Source organism: Equus quagga, chromosome 15 (assembly GCF_021613505.1).
Source record: "Equus quagga isolate Etosha38 chromosome 15, UCLA_HA_Equagga_1.0, whole genome shotgun sequence".
NCBI classification, from domain to species: Eukaryota; Metazoa; Chordata; class Mammalia; order Perissodactyla; family Equidae; genus Equus; species Equus quagga.
The window spans coordinates 68,927,784-68,948,833 of record NC_060281.1 but is presented as its reverse complement, the minus strand read 5'-3'; the positions used below and the strand labels follow the sequence as shown (position 1 = coordinate 68,948,833).

At 59.1% G+C, this 21,050-nt stretch overlaps 1 protein-coding gene across 7 annotated transcripts in view; it reads right to left on the bottom strand.

Annotated features, from left to right (window-relative positions):
* DHX37 (DEAH-box helicase 37) overlaps window positions 1–21,050 on the bottom strand; it is a 40,233-nt gene that overhangs the window by 7,255 nt on the left and 11,928 nt on the right. For 3 of the 7 annotated variants that reach the window (XM_046639832.1, XM_046639833.1, XM_046639834.1), the window contains exons 7-27: window positions 19,725–19,821; window positions 18,754–18,867; window positions 16,425–16,526; window positions 16,080–16,194; window positions 13,478–13,573; window positions 13,220–13,302; window positions 12,315–12,465; window positions 11,604–11,680; window positions 11,027–11,259; window positions 9,104–9,215; window positions 7,718–7,824; window positions 7,363–7,551; window positions 6,435–6,559; window positions 6,241–6,357; window positions 4,786–4,958; window positions 3,888–4,002; window positions 3,656–3,793; window positions 3,368–3,462; window positions 3,201–3,274; window positions 1,780–1,877; window positions 1,407–1,626 (exon numbers count right to left, since the gene is read on the bottom strand). In XM_046639832.1, coding sequence (XP_046495788.1) covers window positions 1,541–1,626; window positions 1,780–1,877; window positions 3,201–3,274; window positions 3,368–3,462; window positions 3,656–3,793; window positions 3,888–4,002; window positions 4,786–4,958; window positions 6,241–6,357; window positions 6,435–6,559; window positions 7,363–7,551; window positions 7,718–7,824; window positions 9,104–9,215; window positions 11,027–11,259; window positions 11,604–11,680; window positions 12,315–12,465; window positions 13,220–13,302; window positions 13,478–13,573; window positions 16,080–16,194; window positions 16,425–16,526; window positions 18,754–18,867; window positions 19,725–19,821 — 2,497 coding nt within the window. In that variant the 3' untranslated portion in view covers window positions 1,407–1,540. Of the gene's footprint in view, window positions 1–133; window positions 893–1,406; window positions 1,627–1,779; window positions 3,082–3,200; window positions 3,275–3,367; window positions 3,463–3,655; window positions 3,794–3,887; window positions 4,026–4,785; window positions 4,959–6,240; window positions 6,358–6,434; window positions 6,560–7,362; window positions 7,552–7,717; window positions 7,825–9,103; window positions 9,216–11,026; window positions 11,260–11,603; window positions 11,681–12,314; window positions 12,466–13,219; window positions 13,303–13,477; window positions 13,574–16,079; window positions 16,195–16,424; window positions 16,527–18,753; window positions 18,868–19,724; window positions 19,822–21,050 lie in introns of those variants that run through there. The other 4 variants (XM_046639831.1, XM_046639835.1, XM_046639836.1 and 1 more) reach the window with 3 other exon arrangements.

Below are 21,050 nucleotides of genomic sequence, written 5' to 3'. Positions count from 1 at the left end.
GATGGGTACAGGTTTCTTCCTCTTTTTTTAAAGATTTTATTTTTCCTTTTTCTCCCCAAATCCCCCCGGTACACAGTTGTATATTTTTAGTTGTAGGTCCTTCCAGTTGTGGCATGTAGGATGCCACCTCAGCATGGCCCAACGAGCAGTGCCATGTCTGTGCCCAGGATCCGAACCGGTGAAACCCTGGGCCACCGAAGCAGAGCCGAGAAGTTAACCACTCAGCTACAGGGCCGGCCCCTGAGTACGGGTTTCTTTTCAGAGCCATGAAAATGCTCTAGAATTAGACAGTGATGACAGCTGCACAACCGTGAACGTAAGTCATTGAATTATACACTTTGAAACAGTGAATTTCATGGTACGTTAATTATATCTCAAAAATCTTTTTTAAAAACCTGCCTAATCAGAACAGTTTTCCTTCGCTGAGTGAGATGGAGGAGGGCCGGGCAGTCAGGCAGGAGGCTGCGCAGCACCGAGAAGACGGCTCCCACGGTCACCTGGGAACTGCCAGCACTTGTGTGCTCAGAGTTTTGTAGAAAAGCTGGAGATCGGGACTTGTGAGTGGGAAATATCGCAGTTCTACACATCAGCGAGGAGGTAAAGCTGCCCTCAGTCACGGCAGGCACGGGTCGAGCAGCCTGGTCTGCAGGCCGCCCGGGGCCGGGGAGGGGTGTGGAGTGGAAGCTCGGGGCCTGGCACCCGGTCTGAAGGGCGGGAGGGAAGAGGCAGCCCGTGAAGGCCTTCGAGAGAAGCCTGGGAGGTGGAGAACCAGTGAGGGGGCCTCCCTCAGGAGCCGGAGTCGGGCAGCAGGCAGGCCTGGCTGACGAGCCACACCCCTGGAGCGGCCAAGTGTCCACTGCTGCGTCCTTCCCCGAGTCAAGGACAAAAGGGTCTGGGCGGAAGGGATATTTATTTTGTGACGCCGCCTCCGTGTGCAGCAGAAGCAGGACGCTGGTGACGAGTCCATTCTGCCTCTCGCCTTGCAGGATGGAGGGGCAGGGCCTCGGTCCAGCCCACAGCCCTCTCGTCCTTCTGTCCTGCCCAGGGACCCCCCTCTGCCCCTCTACTTTCCTCCTTGACTACCAGAGAAAAGGGGGAGGGAATGGAAGGGGGCAGGGTCCCGGGGGCTCCACTTCAAGGGCAGCAGGGCAGCTGTGTGGGTGCCCAGCACAAGCCCACCCTCTGCGGGGTGCAGTGTGAGCTCCCTGCCGCCCAGGGGCTGACCACCGGGGGGAGATGCTCTGCTCCATGCTGTCACCCTTCCACACGGGAGGGTGTGGACTGTGGGGGAGGCCACGGGGACGAATGAAGTCCACAGGGCACATTTAAAACGGCATGAGCACGGGAGCTAAGTCATCATCCACCATGCAACCCACGCAATAAATAGTTAAAAAAAAAAGTCACACCTCGGTCAGACTGCCAGGGCAGGAGCAGGCTGTGTCCAGAATCGGGCTGGACCCGCCTCCTGGAGTAGTCCCACGCCAGGGTGACCAGCCCCTGGGCTCCAGAGCAGCCCTTGGCCCCGTGGCCAGGTGTCGGCTCAGCGGTCAGGGGTGGGCGGCCAGGCCTTCTCCACATCGGCGTGCATGGCCTGCGGGAGCCACTCGCAGTACTCGGCCAGCAGGTCTGTGGGGCAGATGGGGAGGCAGTGTCAGGGTGGCCCTGTGCCAGCTGCTCACTGCAGGGCAGATCCCCCGCTGACCCTGGGCTGCCTCAGTGGGCCCCATCCTGCCCACTCCCAACCCTGAACCATCGGGCACCTACGCTGGTCAAACTCACATTTGGGGTTTTTCTTCCAAGCAGCCAGCAAGGCATCTCGGCAGTCAGCTTTCTCAGCTACAAGGGCTCTCAGGAGGCTCTCTGTCCTGGGCTGGAGCCTGAGGATGGGACGTGGGTTAGAGGCCACCATGCTGGCCACCGATGGGCCTGGTCAGGAGCCATGGGAGTGGGCAGGCGGCACCGCCAGGCCAGCCCTGCCGGGAGGGTGAAGAGACTCCTTCCATCACGCCAGGGGTGTCGGCCAATGGAATGATCTAGACTCCATCGCCTCTCTGACCCCACCTCCTCCTATCACTTGAGTCTTTGCTGCCCCTGATGCAGCTGCCCTGGCCTTCCTCACGCTCCCTGAGCACCTGCCTTCCCAGGCTGCTTCTGCACCCACTGCTCATCCCACCCAGAACCTTCCTCCAGGCTTCCGCCCGCCTCACAGCCCTGCCGTCCCAGAATCTGCTCAGTCAGGCTCTCCTGACCACCCCAACCCCGCCTGCGGCCTCGTCCCCAATACCCTTCTTTGTCCCTTCATAGTGGCGCCACCACCTGCCATATGTTCTAGTCACATTCTGTTTGGCGTCCACCTCCATGTGCGGGAACACCCCCACGGGGACGGGGTCGTGCCCGCCTCCTAGCACGAGAACGTGGCAGAGGGCGGGCGCTTAGAGCGGGCTGCTGGGTGAATGAATGGGCTGGCAGCAGCCTGGAGGGGGGCCCAAGCCACAGGGAGGGAGACACCTGCCTGCACCTTCAGGGCCCCGCATCGTCCAGCTTCGGGAAGGGGAGGGGTCTTCTTGGGGCTGAGCAGTGGGCAGAAAGAAAACAAGAGGGAGGGGCAGGGACAGGTAGGGGGAAGGGGAAGGACGAGGGGGAGGAAGATGGGGGGGAGGAGGAGGAGGGGGAGGAGGACAGTGAGGAGGAGGATGGGCGCGATGGAAGTGGGCCTGTGCTCAGCTGGCAGGAAGCCCCCAGGGGCTCAGGTGTGCAGGATGCCCCCGGCTAACACCTGGCAACTCCACAGTAGGTTGACCAGTGTCCCCCCAAAAGTTCATGTCCACCCAGAACCTTAGGGTGTGACCTTATTTGGAAAGAGTCTCTGCTGATGTTAATTAAGATGAAGTCACACTGGACTGGGGTGAGTCCTGAGCCCAAGGACTGGTGTATAAGAGAACGCAGACGGAAGGGACGGCCGCGTGAGGAGGGAGCAGAGATGGGAGGAATGCGGCCGCAAGCCAAGGAACGAATGCCCGGAGCCTTCAGAGGGAGCACAGCCCGGCTCACGCCCTGATTTTGAACGTCTGGCCTCCAGAGCTGTGAGAGAAAACACTTCTATTGTTTTAAACCCCTCAGGTGGAGGTCATCTGTTACGGTCACCCCAGGACACTAGTCCCCGCTCTCTTCACTGCCCCGGTGTTCTGGGAAGCCTGTACCTGGCCCATGTCTTCAGCATCGTGCTGGGGCTGGACAGCAAACAGCCCTGGTACGAGGCCAGCTTGCGGAAGACCTGGGGAGAGACCACAAGACAGGGTGAGGGACCCCGGGCTCATACCCCGCCACGGCACCAAAGAAGGGCTGAGGGAGCCGCCGGGCCGCATACCTGCCCCTCCAGCAGAACCCGGGCGAAGTGCTTGTAGCGGTCAATGCCCTCTGGGAAGTCCACCTGGACCGCGGGGAGTGGCCAGCTGACGCGATCTGGAGGGCAGGAGCCGCTGAGCGAGGGACGGGGACGGGTTCCCACGGCCCCCAAGTCCTTCCCTGAGCCCCGGGCCCCACCCATCAAAGGCGCAGGTGCCCTGGGATGACACCACCCGTGTCACACAGTTGGCAGGGTGGGGGACCATGTGTCTGCCGGAGCCAAGGCCACCAGGAAGTCGCCCCAACTCACAGAACACACTGGCCCGGTGGCACAGCACCCGCCCCTTCTCGGGGCAGTAGGTGGGGGGTGGCTCGTCCAGCGGCTGGTCAAACTGGCAGTAAGAGGGCAGCAGGACTGGGATCCATGGCACCTCCACGGTCGAGACGCCTGGGGACCAGGGGAGAAAGGCTGGGGGTCACAGTGGACACAGCTCAACAGAGCCACATGGGTGAGGCGAGGGCCCGGCCGCCAGCTCTGCTACCTTTCATGTACATCTTGGTGGTCTCCACAATTTCCTGGTAGACCACAAACTCGGGGAGCTCTCTGAAAAGGACGGAACTGGGGTGGATGAAGACGGGGTCGTCGAGGAGCGGGGTCTGCAGAGAGACAGCGAGCGGACCTGAGTCCAGGAGACACAAGCACCAGGTGAGATGAAGCCACGTGAGTGCAGCTACACACTCAGCCCGAGAAGCGTGAGAGTGCTCCATCCACAGACGGACGGACGGGCCAACGTGGGCGTCTGTGTCACGAAGAGTGTTCCGCCACGGAAGATACTGGTGCGGGTTCTGACAGCTGCTACACATGGACAAACCTCAAAAACAGGATGCTGAGTGAGAGAAGCCACACACAAAAGGCCACACACTGTCCGATTCCACTTATGTAAAATGTCTTAAACAGGCGAATCCAGAGACAGAAGGTGGCTTCACGGGGTGGGGAGATGAAAAGAGGGAGAGTGACTCCTCATCGGCGTGGCGTCTCTTTTCGGGGTGAGAAACGTGTTCTACATGTGCTTGTGGTGACAGTTACGCAACTGTGAGTATACTAAAAACCAGTGAATTGTACAGTCCGTGGTTTACATCTCAATTAAGCTGTTATAAAAACAAAGTTGGGGGTGAAGCTAACACCCAAAGCAAGACTGACTCCACCGTACACCCCACCCTCTTCCTTGGTGGGGATGTTCCCTGAGGCTGTGGGACCTGTGACGGAGGAGGACAGGCCCACCCAGACCCCCACGGGTCCCCCGGCTACCCCTCGCCAGGTGTCCTGACGATGCCCAGGCTAGGGGGACGAGAGACAGATGGAGGGTGGAGAGGGCAGGGCAGTGGGGGGAGCCTGGGGGCAGCGACTGCCCCGCTGCCCGTGCCCCGCCAGAGACCAACCTTGTAGGCGTTCCTCCACTTGTCGTCCAGCAGATCCTCACTCTGGACCCTGCGGGCAAGGTGGTCGCCCAGGCCGGCCGTCACGATCTGCCGCAGGTAGGTCACCTGGCTCTCGGAAGGCGGCTGCATCTTGGGGTCCACGAAGAGCCCGGCCTCAGGGCACACAGCGTTGACTGGGGGGAGAGCCCGCTGTGAGGATGGCAGCAGCCTGGGGCTGGCTTTGCCCTGACCTTCTGGAAGGCCCCACACCACTCGACACGGAGCTCCAGCCTCAGTCACCCGCTTATCTTGGCCCCTGCTGGGGGACCTCAGCAGGGCAGAACGAGCTGCCCACCCACACCCACACCCACGTGCTTGTCTTCCTTAGGACAAAACCCAAAATCCTCTGTGGGTGGCAGAGCGAGCGGCTACGAGGGGACCTGCCCAGCCTGCACTGGAACTCCCGTTAGCCTCAGTGCAGGCAGCCTGCCCAGAAGATCGGGGCGTCCTGAGTGTGCACGACCAGCGGAGGCCACCTCTCCTCCCGAGGGCCCCTGGTGCTGCGACGGGACAGTCACCCTTGCTGCTGAGCCCAGGCACAAACCCGGGGCGACACTGTGTCCTTCCGCAGGAGGGAAGGACGGGAGCTGAAGCTCTGGGGACACCGCGGAGGGGCAGAGAGAGGGGACTTCAGGCACTGCTGCTGGGAGTGGGAGGGGCCAGAGAGGGGCAGAGAGAAGACAGAGGAGCAGGCTGGGGAAGGAAAGCGAAGACAGAGTGGATTTCCTTATTCTCAGGTTTGCAACGTAAACCTCTGATTTCCCTTCAAAACCTTCAGCAAGAAATACACTGTTTAAAGAGAGACAAAAGGAAAGAAGTAAGAAGGAAGGAGGCATCTAGGACAGGACACAGGAGCCCTGCCTCCCAAACCCGGCCCTGACGTGGCCTCAAACAGGTCCCGTCTCTGCCAGCCCCAACCATGAGCAGGAGGGCGGTGGGCACCGAATCGCCAGCTGCTCCCTGCTCCACAGCCAGAGAACAAACTAGCGCCGGCCCTACTCCCGAGTGGGACCCCAGGATGAGGCCAGGGGCCCAGGGGCAGCTGGGCAGGAGGTGGCACGCAGCCGGTCCAGACCAGAGCTGGGGACAGAGGGTGATGAGACAGATGTCACCAAGGAAAAGACAAGACCAACGGACGACCTGACGGGAGACCACGCATGCGTCATCACTCTGCTCGTGTGAGTGTCATCGAAGGACCACAGAAGCACCGAGTGCTAATTTTGGGGTTACAAGTAAATTTTAGTGAGCAGGGGAATTTGCAAACGTGGAATCTGTGAGTAATGGGGATCAGCTATACACAGGTAACATTTCCCAGAACAAGTTTGAACGTTCAAAGGGCCAGCTCAAGTTCTCGGCGGGGTGCTGCCGGTGGACGGAGGACCTGGGAGCCCCGGGAGGCCGATGCGGGGACTGTACCTGCAGTGGTCAGCTGGCCCCGCAGGCGCCGGATCTCCATCATGGCCTTGTACCGCAGCCCGTTGGCCTCGCAGAACTGGGGTGAGCAGCCGGCATATTCGCAGGCTCCCACGGCGCCTGAGGACGAGGGGGCACGCTCACTCACTGGCCGCCCCACCTCAGGCCCGCCTCCCCCTCCACAGTCGGGCACGCACCCAGCAGCACCATCAAGTCCCCGAGTTTCAAAGAAGCGCCTTGCCCAGCCCAGATCCTCTTCATCTGGGCCACCCGGGCCCGCCTGCCCTTCAGTATGGCGAGCTCCTCGTCGCTGGCAGCCGGTCTGCAGACACACACACATCACCGGGGTTATTGCCTGGGCCGCCCTCGGGGCCACAGGGGCAGGAACACAGCTGTCAATCAGGGCAGGCTCACAGGCTTGGGGACAGACAGAATGCCTGGTGGGATTGCTCATCAACACGAGTAAGGGCTTAAACTCTGGCTCAAAATTCACCTGCGGCAGCCACTAAGGTTAGAAACGTGCATGCCTCCCAACTAGCAATTCCACGTTTAGAGAGTAATAGAAAGAAGCAATCCCACCAATGAGGAACGTCAGACACTGCTGTGCTGCTTACGAAAAATAAAAAACCCTGAAAACTGACGTAATATCCACCAAGTGTACACTGGATAAAGGCATTATTCTTGTGGTTCCCAAACCTGAAAATAACAGCTGACATGTACACTCGTGTCAGGCACAGTTTGAAGTCTTTTACTCGTGCTAATTTACAGCTAACAACAACTTCAATATTATCAACATCTCATCCCCATTGTCCTGATGGGGAAGATGAAGCCCAGAGAGGTGAAGTTGCCTTCCCAAGGCCACACAGCTTGGAAGTGCAGAGGGAGATCTGAATCCAGGTGCCTGGCAGAGTACGGGCGCTTAGCCATCATGCTACAGAGCCTGGACGTCAGCACCGCTTGAGGAATGTTACTAAAACAGAGTTCTGCAGAGATCAGAATGCTGTCGAGCTCAGGGAGGACAGGGGTCTTGCGCAAGGCCACCCATGAGCCATTACTCCCATGGAGCTGGGCTCCAGGTTGCCTCTCAGGCCAGGGGCCCCTGAACGCCCAGCCCCCAGGCCCCACCTGTCCAGCTCCTCGAACAGCTCCCGGACGGTCATGGCGGCCACAATGGTGATGGCGTAGGGGAGGCAGCCGTGCTGCCTGCTTAGTGCCAGCATCTTGGCGTAGCGGGGTGCCACAGGGAACGTGGCCATGGTCCTGCCCAGCGTGGTGATGGGGCAGCTCAGCCGGGACCTCTGCAGCTGCTTCATCCTGGAGGACAGAGGTCTGCGGTTGCGCGCTCCTCCAGGCGGCTTTGGTGCCAGAGCTAAGAGGCCCCAGTGCCCAGGGCAGTTCAGGAGAGGGGAAGGGAGGGGCAGCGGGCTGAGAACAAGGCGGGAACTAGGCTCTCCGCCCCCCGCCCTCGCCCCTGCCCTACCTCTCTGCTTTCTCCGGCGCCTGCAGGGCACCCAGCGCGATCAACAGCTCCTCGGCGGCAATGAGGGCCTCCACGGAGGGAGGGGTTGGAAAAGGGAAGTTGATGACCTGGGACAAGGAAGACGAGGCACGAAACAGAAGTAAACGCAGAGAGGCCAGCATGGTGACCGCAAGAAGGAGCCAGGCCGGGCCCGGCAGGAGGACAGGGCTCTGCCTCTGTCCTCTGAGCACCAGCCATGCCAACTGGAGCCCAGGGCCTGGACACCCAGAAACGGGCCCTGGCTACTCTCACAGCCCACGTGCCAGGGAACCCACAGCCTCCCTCCTTCACTGACTCCCATCATCAACTTGCACAAAAGCACCAAGCACCCAATGTGTGCAGGTACTGAGCACCTAATGAGCGCCAGGGGCTGCCCCGCAATGGAGACAGAGGGAAGCACAGGGCAAGGGCTCTGTCCCCACCGAGCTTTCATTGAGTCACAAGGGGCCACAGGTAATCAGCGAGTAAATATGTAAACAAATGGGAGTAAAAGTCCCCAGACAATAAAATGGTGAGGGACAGAGTGACCCAGCTCAGGAATGGCGGCACCCTGGAAATAGCCCAACTGACAACAGCGTTCAAATAAGTACTTGTATGCGAATGTTCACAGAAGCCAAAAGGTGCCAACAGCCAAAGCGTCCATCACTGATGGACGGATGGACAGAATGAGGGCCCTCCACCCAAGGGAGTACGATGCAGCCACGAGGGAGCAAAATGCTGACACGCTACAACATGGACGAACTATTAAAACACTTGGCTGAGTGAAAGCACCCAGTCAGAAAAGGACAAACACCGTGTGACTCCATTGATAAAAAATGTCTCAATGGACAGATCCATAGGAACACAAAGTAGACGCGTGGCTGCCAAGGGCTGGGAGATGGAAGGAACGGGAGCGACTGCCAAGAGGTGGGGGCTTCCTGTGGGCACCGGGTTTCTCTATCTGCCTGCATGACCCCTCCTGGAGCAGGGGCGAGGTGGGTGACCCTGGACAAAGGGAACATGAGGATGCTGTTCCCCCTCCCCGCAAAGGACTGAGTCAGCAGAACATTCTGCAAGCCCCCAGGACACTGACAGCCCTACACACATGGGGTGGGCCCTCTGCCCGGCTTCTCTCCCAGGCAGCTGTCCCCTGGGTGTTCAAGGGGTGCAGCATGGGGCAAGCGGGGGTCTCGGGAGGCAGGGAGCCCAGGGAGGCTGGGCAAAGCCCTCTGGGCTCAGCTCCTGGCTCCCTGTGTCTGGGGAAGGGTAGACGGCCCGTGAGGGGCTGGGGCCGCCCCACCGACCAGGCCAGATGCAGGTGCGCTGGGAGCTCAGCGGGAGACGGCAGGCCTGGGGGCTGCGACAGACCTTTTCAATGTTGAGAGCTTTCATCTGAAGGATCAAGTCCTCGACGGGCCTCCGCGTGATTTCAGGAGGAGGAAACTGCTCAAAGTCTCCAAAAACCGCAGATGAATAGAGCCTGCGCGGAGGGGAGCACCGACCACAGAGGACGTGAACAAAGGCAAAGAAACTCAGCCACACCACCCGGCACGAATCTGGACTCGGCCACCTACTAGGCAAGGTGTCCACCTCTTCCTGTCTCACTGTCCTCACCCGGGAAACGGGCCTAACCAAGCAGCTGCCCTCGGGCCTGGCCAGATACCACATCAGAGAGCTCAGAACAGTGCCCGGCTCCCAGCACCCAGGCAAGCTGAACTACTGTCATTCTTTAGCAGTTTCTCAACTTTCTTTTTTGTAGTTTAAAACAATTTTGAAAACAGCAATAAAGCTATTAAAAAATTACAGCACATGGGGCTGGCCCAGCAGCACACTCGTTAAGTTCACACGCACTGTTTTGGGGGCCCAGGGTTCGCCGGTTCGGATCCTGGGTGTGGACCTACACACCGCTCATCAAGCCACGTTGTGGCGTTGTCCCACACATAAAGTAGAGGAAAATGGGCACAGATGTCAGCTCAGGACCAGTCTTCCTCAGCAAAAAGAGAAGAATTGGCAGTGGATATTAGCTCAAGGCTAATCGTCCTCAAGAAAAAAAAATAGTAACAGGACACAGACTGGGAGAAAATATTTGCTAATGATACCTCTGATAAGGTCTTAATATCCAGATTATATGAACAACTCTTATAACTCAATAATAAAAAGACAAATAACCCCATCAAAAAGTAAGTGAATGGGGTCAGCTTGGTGGGACAGCGGTCAAGTTTGCACGTTCTGCTTTGGCGGCCAGGGGTTCGCTGGTTCGGATCCTGGGTGCCAACAAGGCACTGCTTGGGAAGCCATGCTGTGGCAGACGTCCCACATATAAACTAGAGGAAGATGGGCACAGACGTTAGCTCAGGGCCAGTCTTCCTCAGCAAAAAGAGGAGGACTGGCAGCAGTTAGCTCAGGGCTAATCTTCCTCAAAAAAAAAAAGTAAGTGAAAGATCAGAATATACATTTCTCCAAAGAACATATACAAATGGCGACTAAGCCTGCGCAAACATGCTCAGTGTCATTAGCCATGAGGGAAATGCACCACAGTGAGCTACCAATTCACATTTCCATTTTTAAAAAATGGAAAATAACAAGCGTTGGCAAGAATGTGGAGAAATTAGAACCTTCACCCTATGAATGTGGGAATGTAAATGGTGCAGCTGCTGTTACCATCTGACCAAGCACCTCCACTCCCAGGTACAGACCCATGAGAAACAGAAACAGATATTCAAGCAAAAACATGTCCATGCACGTCCACAGCAACAGCCAAAATGTGAACCACCCAAATCATCAACAGACACACACAACGCGGTCCACGCACCCAGTGGAATATGAGTCGGCCGTAAGGAATGAAGCCCTGACAGCTGCCACATCATGCATGGACCTTGAAAACATGCTAAGTCAAAGAACTGACACACAAAAGGCCACACGCTGTATGACTCCACCACAGGAAAGGTCCAGAACAGGCAAATCCATAGGGACAGAAAGCAGACTGGTAGCTGCCAGGGGCAGGGGTGGGGTGGGTGGGGAGAAGTGCCTAACGGGTGCATAATGAGAACGTTTCAAAATTGATTGTGGTGACGGGTGTACCATTCTGTGAATACACTAAAAACCACGGAATTGCACACTTCAAAATGGTGAATTTTGTGGTATGAGAATTCTATCTTGATAAAGCTGTTCACACAACAAAAACAAATCAGCTAAAAACAGAGTCTGCCTTCAGCTGCGGAATAAAGAAGCGAGGACGGAATGAAGAGCGAGCCTGCGGACGAGCCAAGGACAGTCCCCGGGGAGCCCCACCTGTAGCAGTGGCCGGGCTCTGTGCGGCCTGCGCGGCCCGCCCGCTGATCGGCCGAGGCCTGGGAGACCCAGGTGACGCGGAAGGAGGACACGCCAGTGACACGGTCGTAGTGCCGCTTCTTGACCTTCCCGCAGTCCACCACGTACTTGATGCCCGGGATGGTGAGGGATGTCTCGGCCACGTTGGTGGCCACGACACACAGCCGAGTCCCCTCTGGAGGAGGTTTGAAGACCTAGGGTGGGGGGAGGGGCAGCAAGAAAACATCAGAATCAGGAAAGAAGTCGTGGGACAGAGGTGGGGGCAAAGCCAGGAGGTGTCTCTTGATCAGAGAGAAGTCAGCCGGGCTGGACGGGCCCGGAGGTGACGAGGCCAAGTCGTCTCCTTGCCTCCGGCCACAACGTGCCTAAGCTGGATGCAGGGAAGCGTTTCTGTCCTCCGAGAACGAGATGCCAACAGCCCCTCAGAAATCTGGGTGCTGACAGGGCGAAGGACTCAGGGCCTGACCCGCACCCTCTGGAGGCTGTGAGGAGGGCCCCAAGAGCAGCCCGGCACCCGCCCGAGACCCCGTGCTCGTACCTGCGCTTGCTTCTCCGGGGCCAGCAAAGAGTAGAGCGGGAGCACGTACAGGGGCAGCGAGGCATCCGGATGGCCACCTGCAGGACGAGCAGAGGCCTGCTGGCACCCCACTTGCTCCCCAGGGAAGCCAGCTGCAGGCAGGCAGCGCCCCCCACCCCGCTCTGTCGAGAGGTCCCTGTGCCAGAGCTGCTGCCAGGGGTCAACCCAGCACAGGGAGCGGCGGAGCCTGGGTGGCCGGGAGAGGCTCCTGAAGGCCCTCCTGCCCACTGCCCTGGCCCCAGGCGGGCATGGCCACCACACAGCAGAATGTCCCCCTCGGAAGAGCCCGGCCTGGCCTAGAGCTCGCTCTGGCACTGCTGCAGTGTGGCTTGTGGGGCTGCCTGAGGGCTTGACCTTGGCTCCCCCCGAGGGTGTGCATTCGCCCAGCGGAGCTGAGCTCGGGGCGGCACCCTCATCACAACCAACACAACAAGTGTTTGAGGGCCTCCTCTGGGCCAGGCAGCTGCTGCAGCTCAGGAAACAGCAGGGAACGAGCAGCCAGAAAGCCCGGCTTTCTTGGGGCACAACGCCAGTGGGGACCAAAGAGCTCCAGGTCACCTCACTTGGCTCAAAAGCCCCCCAGGGTGGGACAAACGAGTCTGGGCTACAACAGGAGCTGGTGCAGCAGGGGCTCCACAGACAAGGGGGCAGGAGGCCCTGCTGAGGTCATACCTCCGTCCACTCCGTCATCCCCGTCGTCTCCCAAGTCCAGGTCGAGGTCGGAGCCCAGGGCCTCCTCGTCGTCCATTTCCGCTTCCCTGTCCTCGTCGCCTTCACCCACTGGCAACACTGAGTAATTGTCCAAACTGATCTGGGGCAATGTCTGCGGTAAACAAGACATCGGCCCATGAGGCCGCTCAAGCCGAGGCCCTGCCCCACCACCCTTGGGCCACACCACTGTGGCAGGTCACGCAGCCCCCTTCTGCCTCAGTTTCCTCATCTAAAAATTTGGGACAATGCTAGCACTCTACTGCCAGGGCTGCCGCGTGCACTCCGTTAGTTAACACACGTGGAGCGCTTGGCGGGCCGCCGGGCATGCTGTAAACACAGGAGGTTACCAGCTCTAAGTAATGCCGTCAATGCCAATGGCTCCACGGTGACATCGTGCAGACGTCCTAGGGGTGAGCGTCCGCCACGGCCTGGCCTGGCCCTCACCTCGCACCCTCCCCTGGGTCTTGAGCAAGCCCTGAGGGTCCCTTGCCCTTGTTCCACCCGCCCTCCCTGGGAATCCTTGCAGGCCCTACTCCGGGCCCAGCCTTCTAGAAGCTTCCTCTGGGCCCACAGCACAGGGAACCTTGAATGTTTCAAATCACAGCCCCTTGCAGCTGCTAGAGCAGCCCCATCCAACAGAACTCCCTTTATCAGTAGGAAGGTTCTAGACCTGCGCTTTCAAATGTGGTCGTCATAGCCCAGGAGGTCACCGAGCATCTGAAATGTGTCTAACACGACCGAGAACTTGAATTATAAGTTTACTTTGTTTTAATTAAATCTGTATCTACACAGGCGCACAGGGCAAGTGGCAACCATACAGACAAGGCAGCTACCGAGCCCGAGCAGCCCCACGAGACCCTACGTACCGCCGCCCGGGCCTTCTTCGCCCTTGCTCTCGACTTCTTAAACTTCCGCATTTCTTCTGCCGAATCTTTCTGATCCTCCTTTTCTGGGAAAGATGAGCAGGTTAGGGGCAGACACCCTGTGGCCAGGGCCTGGGTATCAGGACTCTGCTCGTCCCGATCCAGAGCGAGGTCACTGCAGCGGTGACCTTCATCGGGAGGGGAGACAGAGGGAGGCCTGGAAGCCTGCTGGTGGCCCCACCCTCTCGGGGCGCCTATTACCTGGTGGCCCGGGTGTGGCACGTGGGAAGGCTCTCCTCAGCCTGCGGCACAGCGCGTGGACCTCTGCCTGCCCCGTCAGGAACACCAGGATGCCGCCTGCGGAGAGAACGGGGCCCCCATGATCTGGCCATTCACGAAGCAAACACCATCCCAGTGACGACCAGCTGCCGAGCCCTGCTCTGGGGTGGGACGGGCAGAGCAGGGCCGCAGACACGGACGGACCACGGGCAGCCGCCTCCCAGACAGAGGGCACCGGGCGGGGAGTCAAGCAGAGACACCGGACGACCCGGCAGTTGCATCCTGGGCAAGCGCCCACAGGAAGGCGGAAGAGGGAGGCAAACCCAAAGCTGTCCAGACGCTCGCGCATCTGGCATCACGACAGCCAAGACGTGGCAGCCGCCCAAGTGTCCACAGTGCATGAACAGATGTACAAGGTGTGGTCCATCTGCACAGCGGAACAGCATTCAGCCACGAAAGGAACGAAGCACTGACACCTGCTACAACCTGGATGAACCCTGACAACATTACATTAAATGAAAGAAGACGGGGCCAGCCTGGTGGCGCAGTGGTTAATTGTGCACCTTCTACTTTGGTGGCCCGGGGTTCCCTGGTTTGGATCCCGGGTGTGGACCCACGCAGTGCTTATCAAGCCTTGCTGTGGCAGGCGTCCCACATATAAAATAGAGAAAGATGGGTACAGATGCTAGCTCAGGGCTAGTCTTCCTCAAAAAAAAAAAAGAAGCAAGCAGACAGACACAGAAGATTACCTACAGTACGATCCCACTGATATGAAACGTCTAGAATCAGTAAATCCTCAAAGATCAAGTAGATTAGTGGTTGCCAGGAGCTGGGAGGAGGGCAAATGGGGAGTTAGTGTTTAAAGGGGACACAGTTTCTGTTTGGGGCGATGAAAAGTTCTGGAGACAGACGGTGGTGATGGTTACACAGCACTGTGAATATACTAAATGCCATTGAATTGTACAAAGATGGTTAAAATGAAAAAAATAGTTAAAATGATAAACCTTATGTATATTTTACCACCAAAGAAAAGCTAGTGACATTAAGCTGAAGCCCCGGGGTGGCCGTGGCTGTCCAGGGAAAGGGCATCATGTGGGAAGAAGGCCAGGCATAACCATGAGCCACAGTGACACCCGAGGGGGAGGAGGAAAAGGAGCGAGAGATGAGATGGAGAAAGGCCAGAGGTGGGTGACACCACCCAGAGGAGGCGGGGGCCGTCTCTGTTGACCAACGGCACCAAAAACTCAGCAGGACCTTTTCACAAGTGTAAAGAGAGATGGTGGTGACCTCAGGGAGGCAAGTTCAGGTGTGGGGTGCAGAGGCCGCGCCGTGAGCTGAGGAGCAGGTGAGAAACGGGTGCAGAAGGTGGAGCGCTCTCAGGGAGGCTGGACCGGAGGGCTTCCCCAGGGACGGCATGTGAAAACGTTCCCTGGACGGCGGGAGGAGGAGACCACGAGGCCAGCAGGAAACAGGAGGTGCGGGAGACATGGCCACCCCCAGGCGACGCAGGAAGAGGCGGTGGGTTAAGGAGGCCTGGGCATTTGCAGCTGCGATGGCAGCACATTGGTGGCACTCCCCGTCGACGGCCCCCATCCCCTCCGCGAGGGAGGAGTGACCAGGGCGGGGGGAAGAGTGGATAAGGAAACAAGACCGCCAGGCACAAGGGAGGGAGAGGACCTGGCGTTCAAGACCCCAGTCCACACAGCAGCGTGGTGGGGGTCCCGGATCAACGGACTCAGGAGTACTGACCACGTCCAGGAGGTGGACACGACGAAGAGAACACAGGAGGGCCGAGGGGAGGACGCGGTGAAAGAACAGGAGGAAACGAGCAACCTCCTCTGACGAGCAGACCACCCAGGAAGGGGAGGCCACTCCACCGCGCCCGCCCAAGCTCCTGCCTCGGCCTCACGCCCTCTGACCTCCCGCCATCTCCTCCGCCACCAGCTCAGTCTCCCAGAGGTAGGATGTGAACACCGAGACGCCCTAGGCAGACATCCACAGGGCATCGGGAGCACCTTCACTGCTCTCAGTGCCTCTGCAGGGGAGGCGGGCTCGGTCGGCCTCAGCGGCCCCCGCTCAGCTAGAAGTCACCACGGCTGGCTGAGCTGTGGCGTTTCCTCTGCGTGGTGACTGCCTATGTCTGCTCAGTGAAGCTGGTTCCTATCACCATTGTTCCTTTTGGTATCCACTTGTTCACCCAGAAAAGGTCAAGCCAGCTTAAGTAACACCATTACATAAATAACCCAGCGAGCACCACGGGGACACGGTGAAAGCACGGGCGGGGGCAGGAGTGAAACCCAGGCGGGACGCCTGCTCACCTGCCCTGTATCCAGGGCACCTGCCTGGGTCAGCGCGGACGAAGGCGCACCCCCGCCCCCCCGACCCAGTTAATCACTGAGCAGCACAACCCTCTGGGTGGGACCCAGCGGGGCAGGTGCTGAGAACGCTCCAGAACCAGGGAGGAAACCGAGGCCCAGCTGGGACCAGGGACTGCCCCACGCCCCCTGAGCTGGGCCAAGAACCCAGGATGGCTGCACCGTGGGTCTGCAGGGGCAAGACCACCTCCCTCCCTGCCGGGCCTCACCTGCGGGCAGCAGCCGGTGGATCTTGCAGACCTTGCGGAAGCACTCCCCGCTGTAGTCGTCCAGCGGCGTCCGCTTGTTAAAGTGAACCGTCACCGGGAACTGCCGGGCCTCGACCTGCCAGACGCCCGGGGAGGCGATGGGGTGGGCATGAGTATCTGCTCAGGCTCGGCCCCTCCCCTTTCCAGAACTTTCTGCCCACGCTGGCCTCAGTCTGGCGCTCGAGGCTCTTTGCTGCCTCTCCTGCACTGACAACCCTCCACGTGGCAGAGCGAGGGCTCCCTGCCACCAGCTGTCCTTGCTGTCGAAGCCGAGAGGCCCCGTGTCCCCGGCGGCCCGGGCCTCACCTTGATGACTGGGGGTGGCGTTGCGAAGAGCCGCTGGTTCTGGGTGAAGTCCTCCACCCGCAGCGTGGCAGACATGATGAGCAGCTTCAGCGGCAGGTGCCTCTGCGGGACGACAGCCTCGGTGACCCACCGCCTCCCAGGGCGGGTCGGGGAGACCTCTGCCCTCCCAGCCTCCCTCCAGCCCCCACCCGAGGGCCCTTTCCAGCTGCCAAAGATCCCAGAAAACATGGAAAAGTGAGCTGAGGCAGGGTCTGCCTCTCCTGGGGCAGAGGCTTGTCAAGGGCGGTCCTTAAAGTCCCCCAAAGTCATGCTCTACGGGCAGACGGTGAAGCTGGAGGGCTGGGCCTGGGGGCCGCCCAGTTCTTGGGGACAGTGGGCATGGCTGCCGTTAGCTCCCACGCCACGTCATGCCTGTGTTTGTCCCTGAGAGCCAGGAGCAGCGGCCCTCCCTCTGGCGTGTGGAGGGGGTCCCTGCTTCCTGGCCCCTTGGCAGCACCCGATGTGCCTCATGGCGGGCTTTGCTCAAGTCCTGGACGCTGTCCTCTGCTGCCGGTAAACCCCAAACCCCAAAGCTAAGTGCAGAGTGTTTTTGGTGAAAAAAGCCCAGGTGAGAGGCCTGGCGCAGATCAAAGGCCCCTCTCCTGCCCACGAGGTCCCCGAGCTGGCCCCACCGGCGCCCCTTCCTGCCCACCTCCTGTTTTCCCTCCTCGCTCACTCGGCTTGGCCGCCCCAGGCTCCCTGATGGTCCTCAAAGACACCAGTCAGAACTACGAGACACCACTTTACCCGCAGGGACAGAGGGGACTAGAAACACGGACAATAACCAGTGTTGGTGAGGATGTGGGAAGTGGACCCCCGTACAGCGCTGGGGCGGCCACATGGTGCAGCCGCTGTGGAGAACGGCCTGGCAGGTGGTTCGAGTGGTTCAACGTGGAGGCCTGTGTGAGCAGCATTTCCACCTGAGGCACAGCCCCAAGAGAATGAACCGTGTCCACACAGAAACCTGCACACGAATGTTCACGACAGCCAGAAACTGGGAACAAACCACATGCCCACCAACAGATGAATGGATAAATATGGTCCACCCACAGTGGAATACTATTCAGCCGTGAAAAGGAATGAAGCACTGACACCTGCGACAACGTGGATAGAGCTTGAAACACTGCTGAGTGAGAGAAGCCAGCCACAAAGGCCACGCATTGTAGGATTCCATTCATACAAAATGTCCAGAATAGACAAACAGAAAGTAGACTAATGGATACCCGAAGACGGGAGGAGTGTGGGTGGATTGGGGCTGACAGCTAAGGGGTACACAGTTTCTTTTCGGGGTGATGAAGATATTCTAAAATTAACCATGGTGATGTTAGCACAACCCTGAAGAGACTAAAAACCACTGAACTGTACGCTTTACGCAGATCAATTATATAGTACAGAGCTTGTTACAAAAAAAAGATAGCAGGCCAACTGCTGCCCCAGGGCCTTTGCACCGTTCTCTCTACTCAGAATCTCTTCACCCAGTAGCCACTGCTAGCTCCCCACCTTCCTTCGGCCCACCGCTCAAAGGCCCCCTTCTCTCACCACCTGCTCTCCACCTTCCCCCTGTCCCCAGCTTTGTCCATCATCAGCTTGCAGACTCTCGGACTTTCTTACTGCCAGCTGCCCTAACTAAAACGGAAGCCCCAGGAGGGCAGGAACTGTTGTCCCGTCCCTTGAGCATGGCCTGGCACAGCACGCACAGAACCACTATCTGCCTGATGACCGGTCCTCACTGTGAGAATCAGGCACAGTCACATGTCGTCTTCTCGGCAGGGCTGGGCAGCCAGAACAGGCCGCCTTCATGGAGCCCCACCCCAGGGCACAGCCTCAGCCCCGCAGGCCTGCCGTCCACCTCTGCCCCCGAGGGGTGAGGTGCAGAAGACGGACGGAGAGGCTGACCCGGCGGGGAGCTGGGCGAGCCTATTGCGGCACAGGGAGCACAGGGCTCAGCCGGCGGCCCCGCCCGCTCTGCAGGTTGCACAGAACTGCCGCCGTCTCAAAGCCGGCTCCACGTGAAGCCTGGCCTGCCACGAAGGCCCTGCTCGAGCCCCTGCTCTGGACAGAGGGAAGGGTCGCAGTCCACGAGGCTGGAGCCAGGGTGGCAGCCAGGTGGACTCACACAGGGCTGTTCACGCCGAGACCCGCAGCCCAGCCCTGGCCCGGGGACCCTGCCCTCGGGAGACCCTCTCTCAGTGCGGCCCTGGGTGCAGACGGGCACGGGCCTCGGGGGCCGCGCTCCTGACAGGCTGGAGGGAGCCTGGGCCTCGGCTCCCAGCACCCGCCTCCTGCCTACCTTTGCCCGGAGGGCCACGATGCGGGACAGGAGGCCGATGAGGATGTCCGTGTACACGCTCCGCTCGTGGGCCTCGTCGATGACCACCACCTTGTACCTCAGCAGCAGGAAGTCCTGAGGGGTCAGTGGGGTGAGCCCGCCGGCCAGGCTGCACCCACCCACGTTCACACGCCAGAACCCCCTGGAGGAGCCCTCCCACAGCCGGCACGGAGCCTCAGCACTCGGCTGGGGGATGCTGGGCTGTGAGCCCGGGCAAGCGACTTGACCTCCCCATTACTCAGTTTCTTCATCTGTAAAATAGGGACGACGGAACCCACCGACGGGGTCACGGTGATGTTTAGATGACAATCACTACCTGTAAAGTACACGGCCTGGGGCCTGCAGAGAAAGGGCAGCCACTATTTATGAGAGCTGAGGTACCAAGCACGGACGCTGTGCAGTGGGGAGGGCTGCAGGAAACGGAGATGAGATGCTGGGTGGGGACTGAGGGCAACTGGACACGCACCCAATACAGAAAGATGCCATCAGACCCAAAACCACCTTCCCAGGTGACCACAGCAAGCGTCGGGGCAGAGGCAGGAGCCAACCCTGCCCTCCCCAGAGACCCCTGCCCGGGGAACATCACACAGCCAGGAGGGGCAGTGTGCATTTTGCCCATGCACAAAGTCTGTGAACCAGATCATGATAAAAACAGGCGCTAACACTGATATGCACCTACTGGGCATTGTGTTAAGATGCTCTCACGCATTATACAATTTCCGCTTCAAAACAATTAAATGAGGAAGGCACCAGCTTGCAGATCAAGAAACTAAGGCTCAGAGAGATTAAGTAACCCACCCAAGGTCACACAGTGGCACAGTGGTGCATCCTGCTTTGCCAACAGGTGGCATGCTAGCTGCTCATATCCAGGGGGACATCCTAACTCCTCACCCCCACTGGCCATGCTTTCTGAAACAAGATGAGCACCCAACCTTCTGGATTTCCTTGAGCAACACACCGTCCGTCATGAACTTGATCCTGGTGTCTTCAGTCACGTTTCCTTCGTATCGGATCTGGTAGGAGACAACCCTGTGGGGACAGGCAACGACTCAGGGCAGGCCAGTCCCCAGAGCTGCAACTGGTTAGGGCTGTGGCCACGTGGCTACTCCAAGGCAGGCAGCGGAAGTCTGGCCCCGCTGGGCAGGCGGCCAAGGGCAGGGCCCTCCAGCTCCCCCAGCAAGGCCCGGACCCCTGTCCACTGCTCTGCCTCTCAGCATGAGGTGCAGGGAGCCGTCCCAGCCGACTGCAGAGCACGTCAACCCAACATGGGCGGACCCCGGCCAGAGCCCAGCCAACAACCAGGCGTGGAGGCGCCCGAGGAGCCGGTTGGACTGGAGGATGCTCTGGAGCTGGCACACACTTTGCAGTTATGACAGAGACACGGCACTTCGGTTTAAAGAGTCCTTATCTAGAAAAGGAGAATCTCGGTGTTCCAGACCCGCACGGTGAAATACTGAGGGTGAGACAACGTGACATCTGGGACCTGCTTCTCAACGACAGGGGGAGTGGGTGGCACAGACGGACAAAGCTGGTCACGAGCTGACAATTACTGAAACGGGATCTAGGGTACAAGGGGGCTGCTCATTCTTCTGACTTCTGTATATGCTTGAAATTTTCACAATAAAAAGTAAAAAAAAAAGATAAAAAAGGACAGCTTCTTTGTACTGTCATTTTGAAGATACACTATTAGACGGAGTAGGAAAGCCACAGAAGACTGAACAGCATGAACCGCGTATGCAGAAGTCAGACAGGGAGAAACAGACACACAGACAGTTGCCTGTCTGTGCACAGAACTGTCTAGAAGGATCCACAGTAAACGTGCAGTGGTGGCTGCAGCTGGGGAGGGGAGCTGGGGGCACCTCGCCCAGTTAACAAGGCTCCCCACTCGCAGGCCAGCCCCAGGGGCACAGGCAGCCCACAGCCACGTCCGGGAGCCTGGGACAGGCTGGCACACAGCAGGCACTGCTCACCTGGCGACAGGACGGAAGAGGAGACTGGCTCTGGCTCTTCTGTGCTTTCCGGACTCTAGTCCGTCCTGGACGTGCTACCCCTCCAACCTGAATTTGACAGTCTGGGCTGAGGCCCAGGCGTCTGCCTTATAAACGTGGTCCCAGGCTACTCTAGCAAATGCCTCGTTGCTTTGCTCAAACTGCTTCCCAAGGCACGTCCTGCAGCCCTACTGCCAGCGAGGACTCGCACTCTGGAAGCCTGCATTCTGAAGTAAGCGGGCAGTGCTGGGGACGCACCACTGCCTGCCT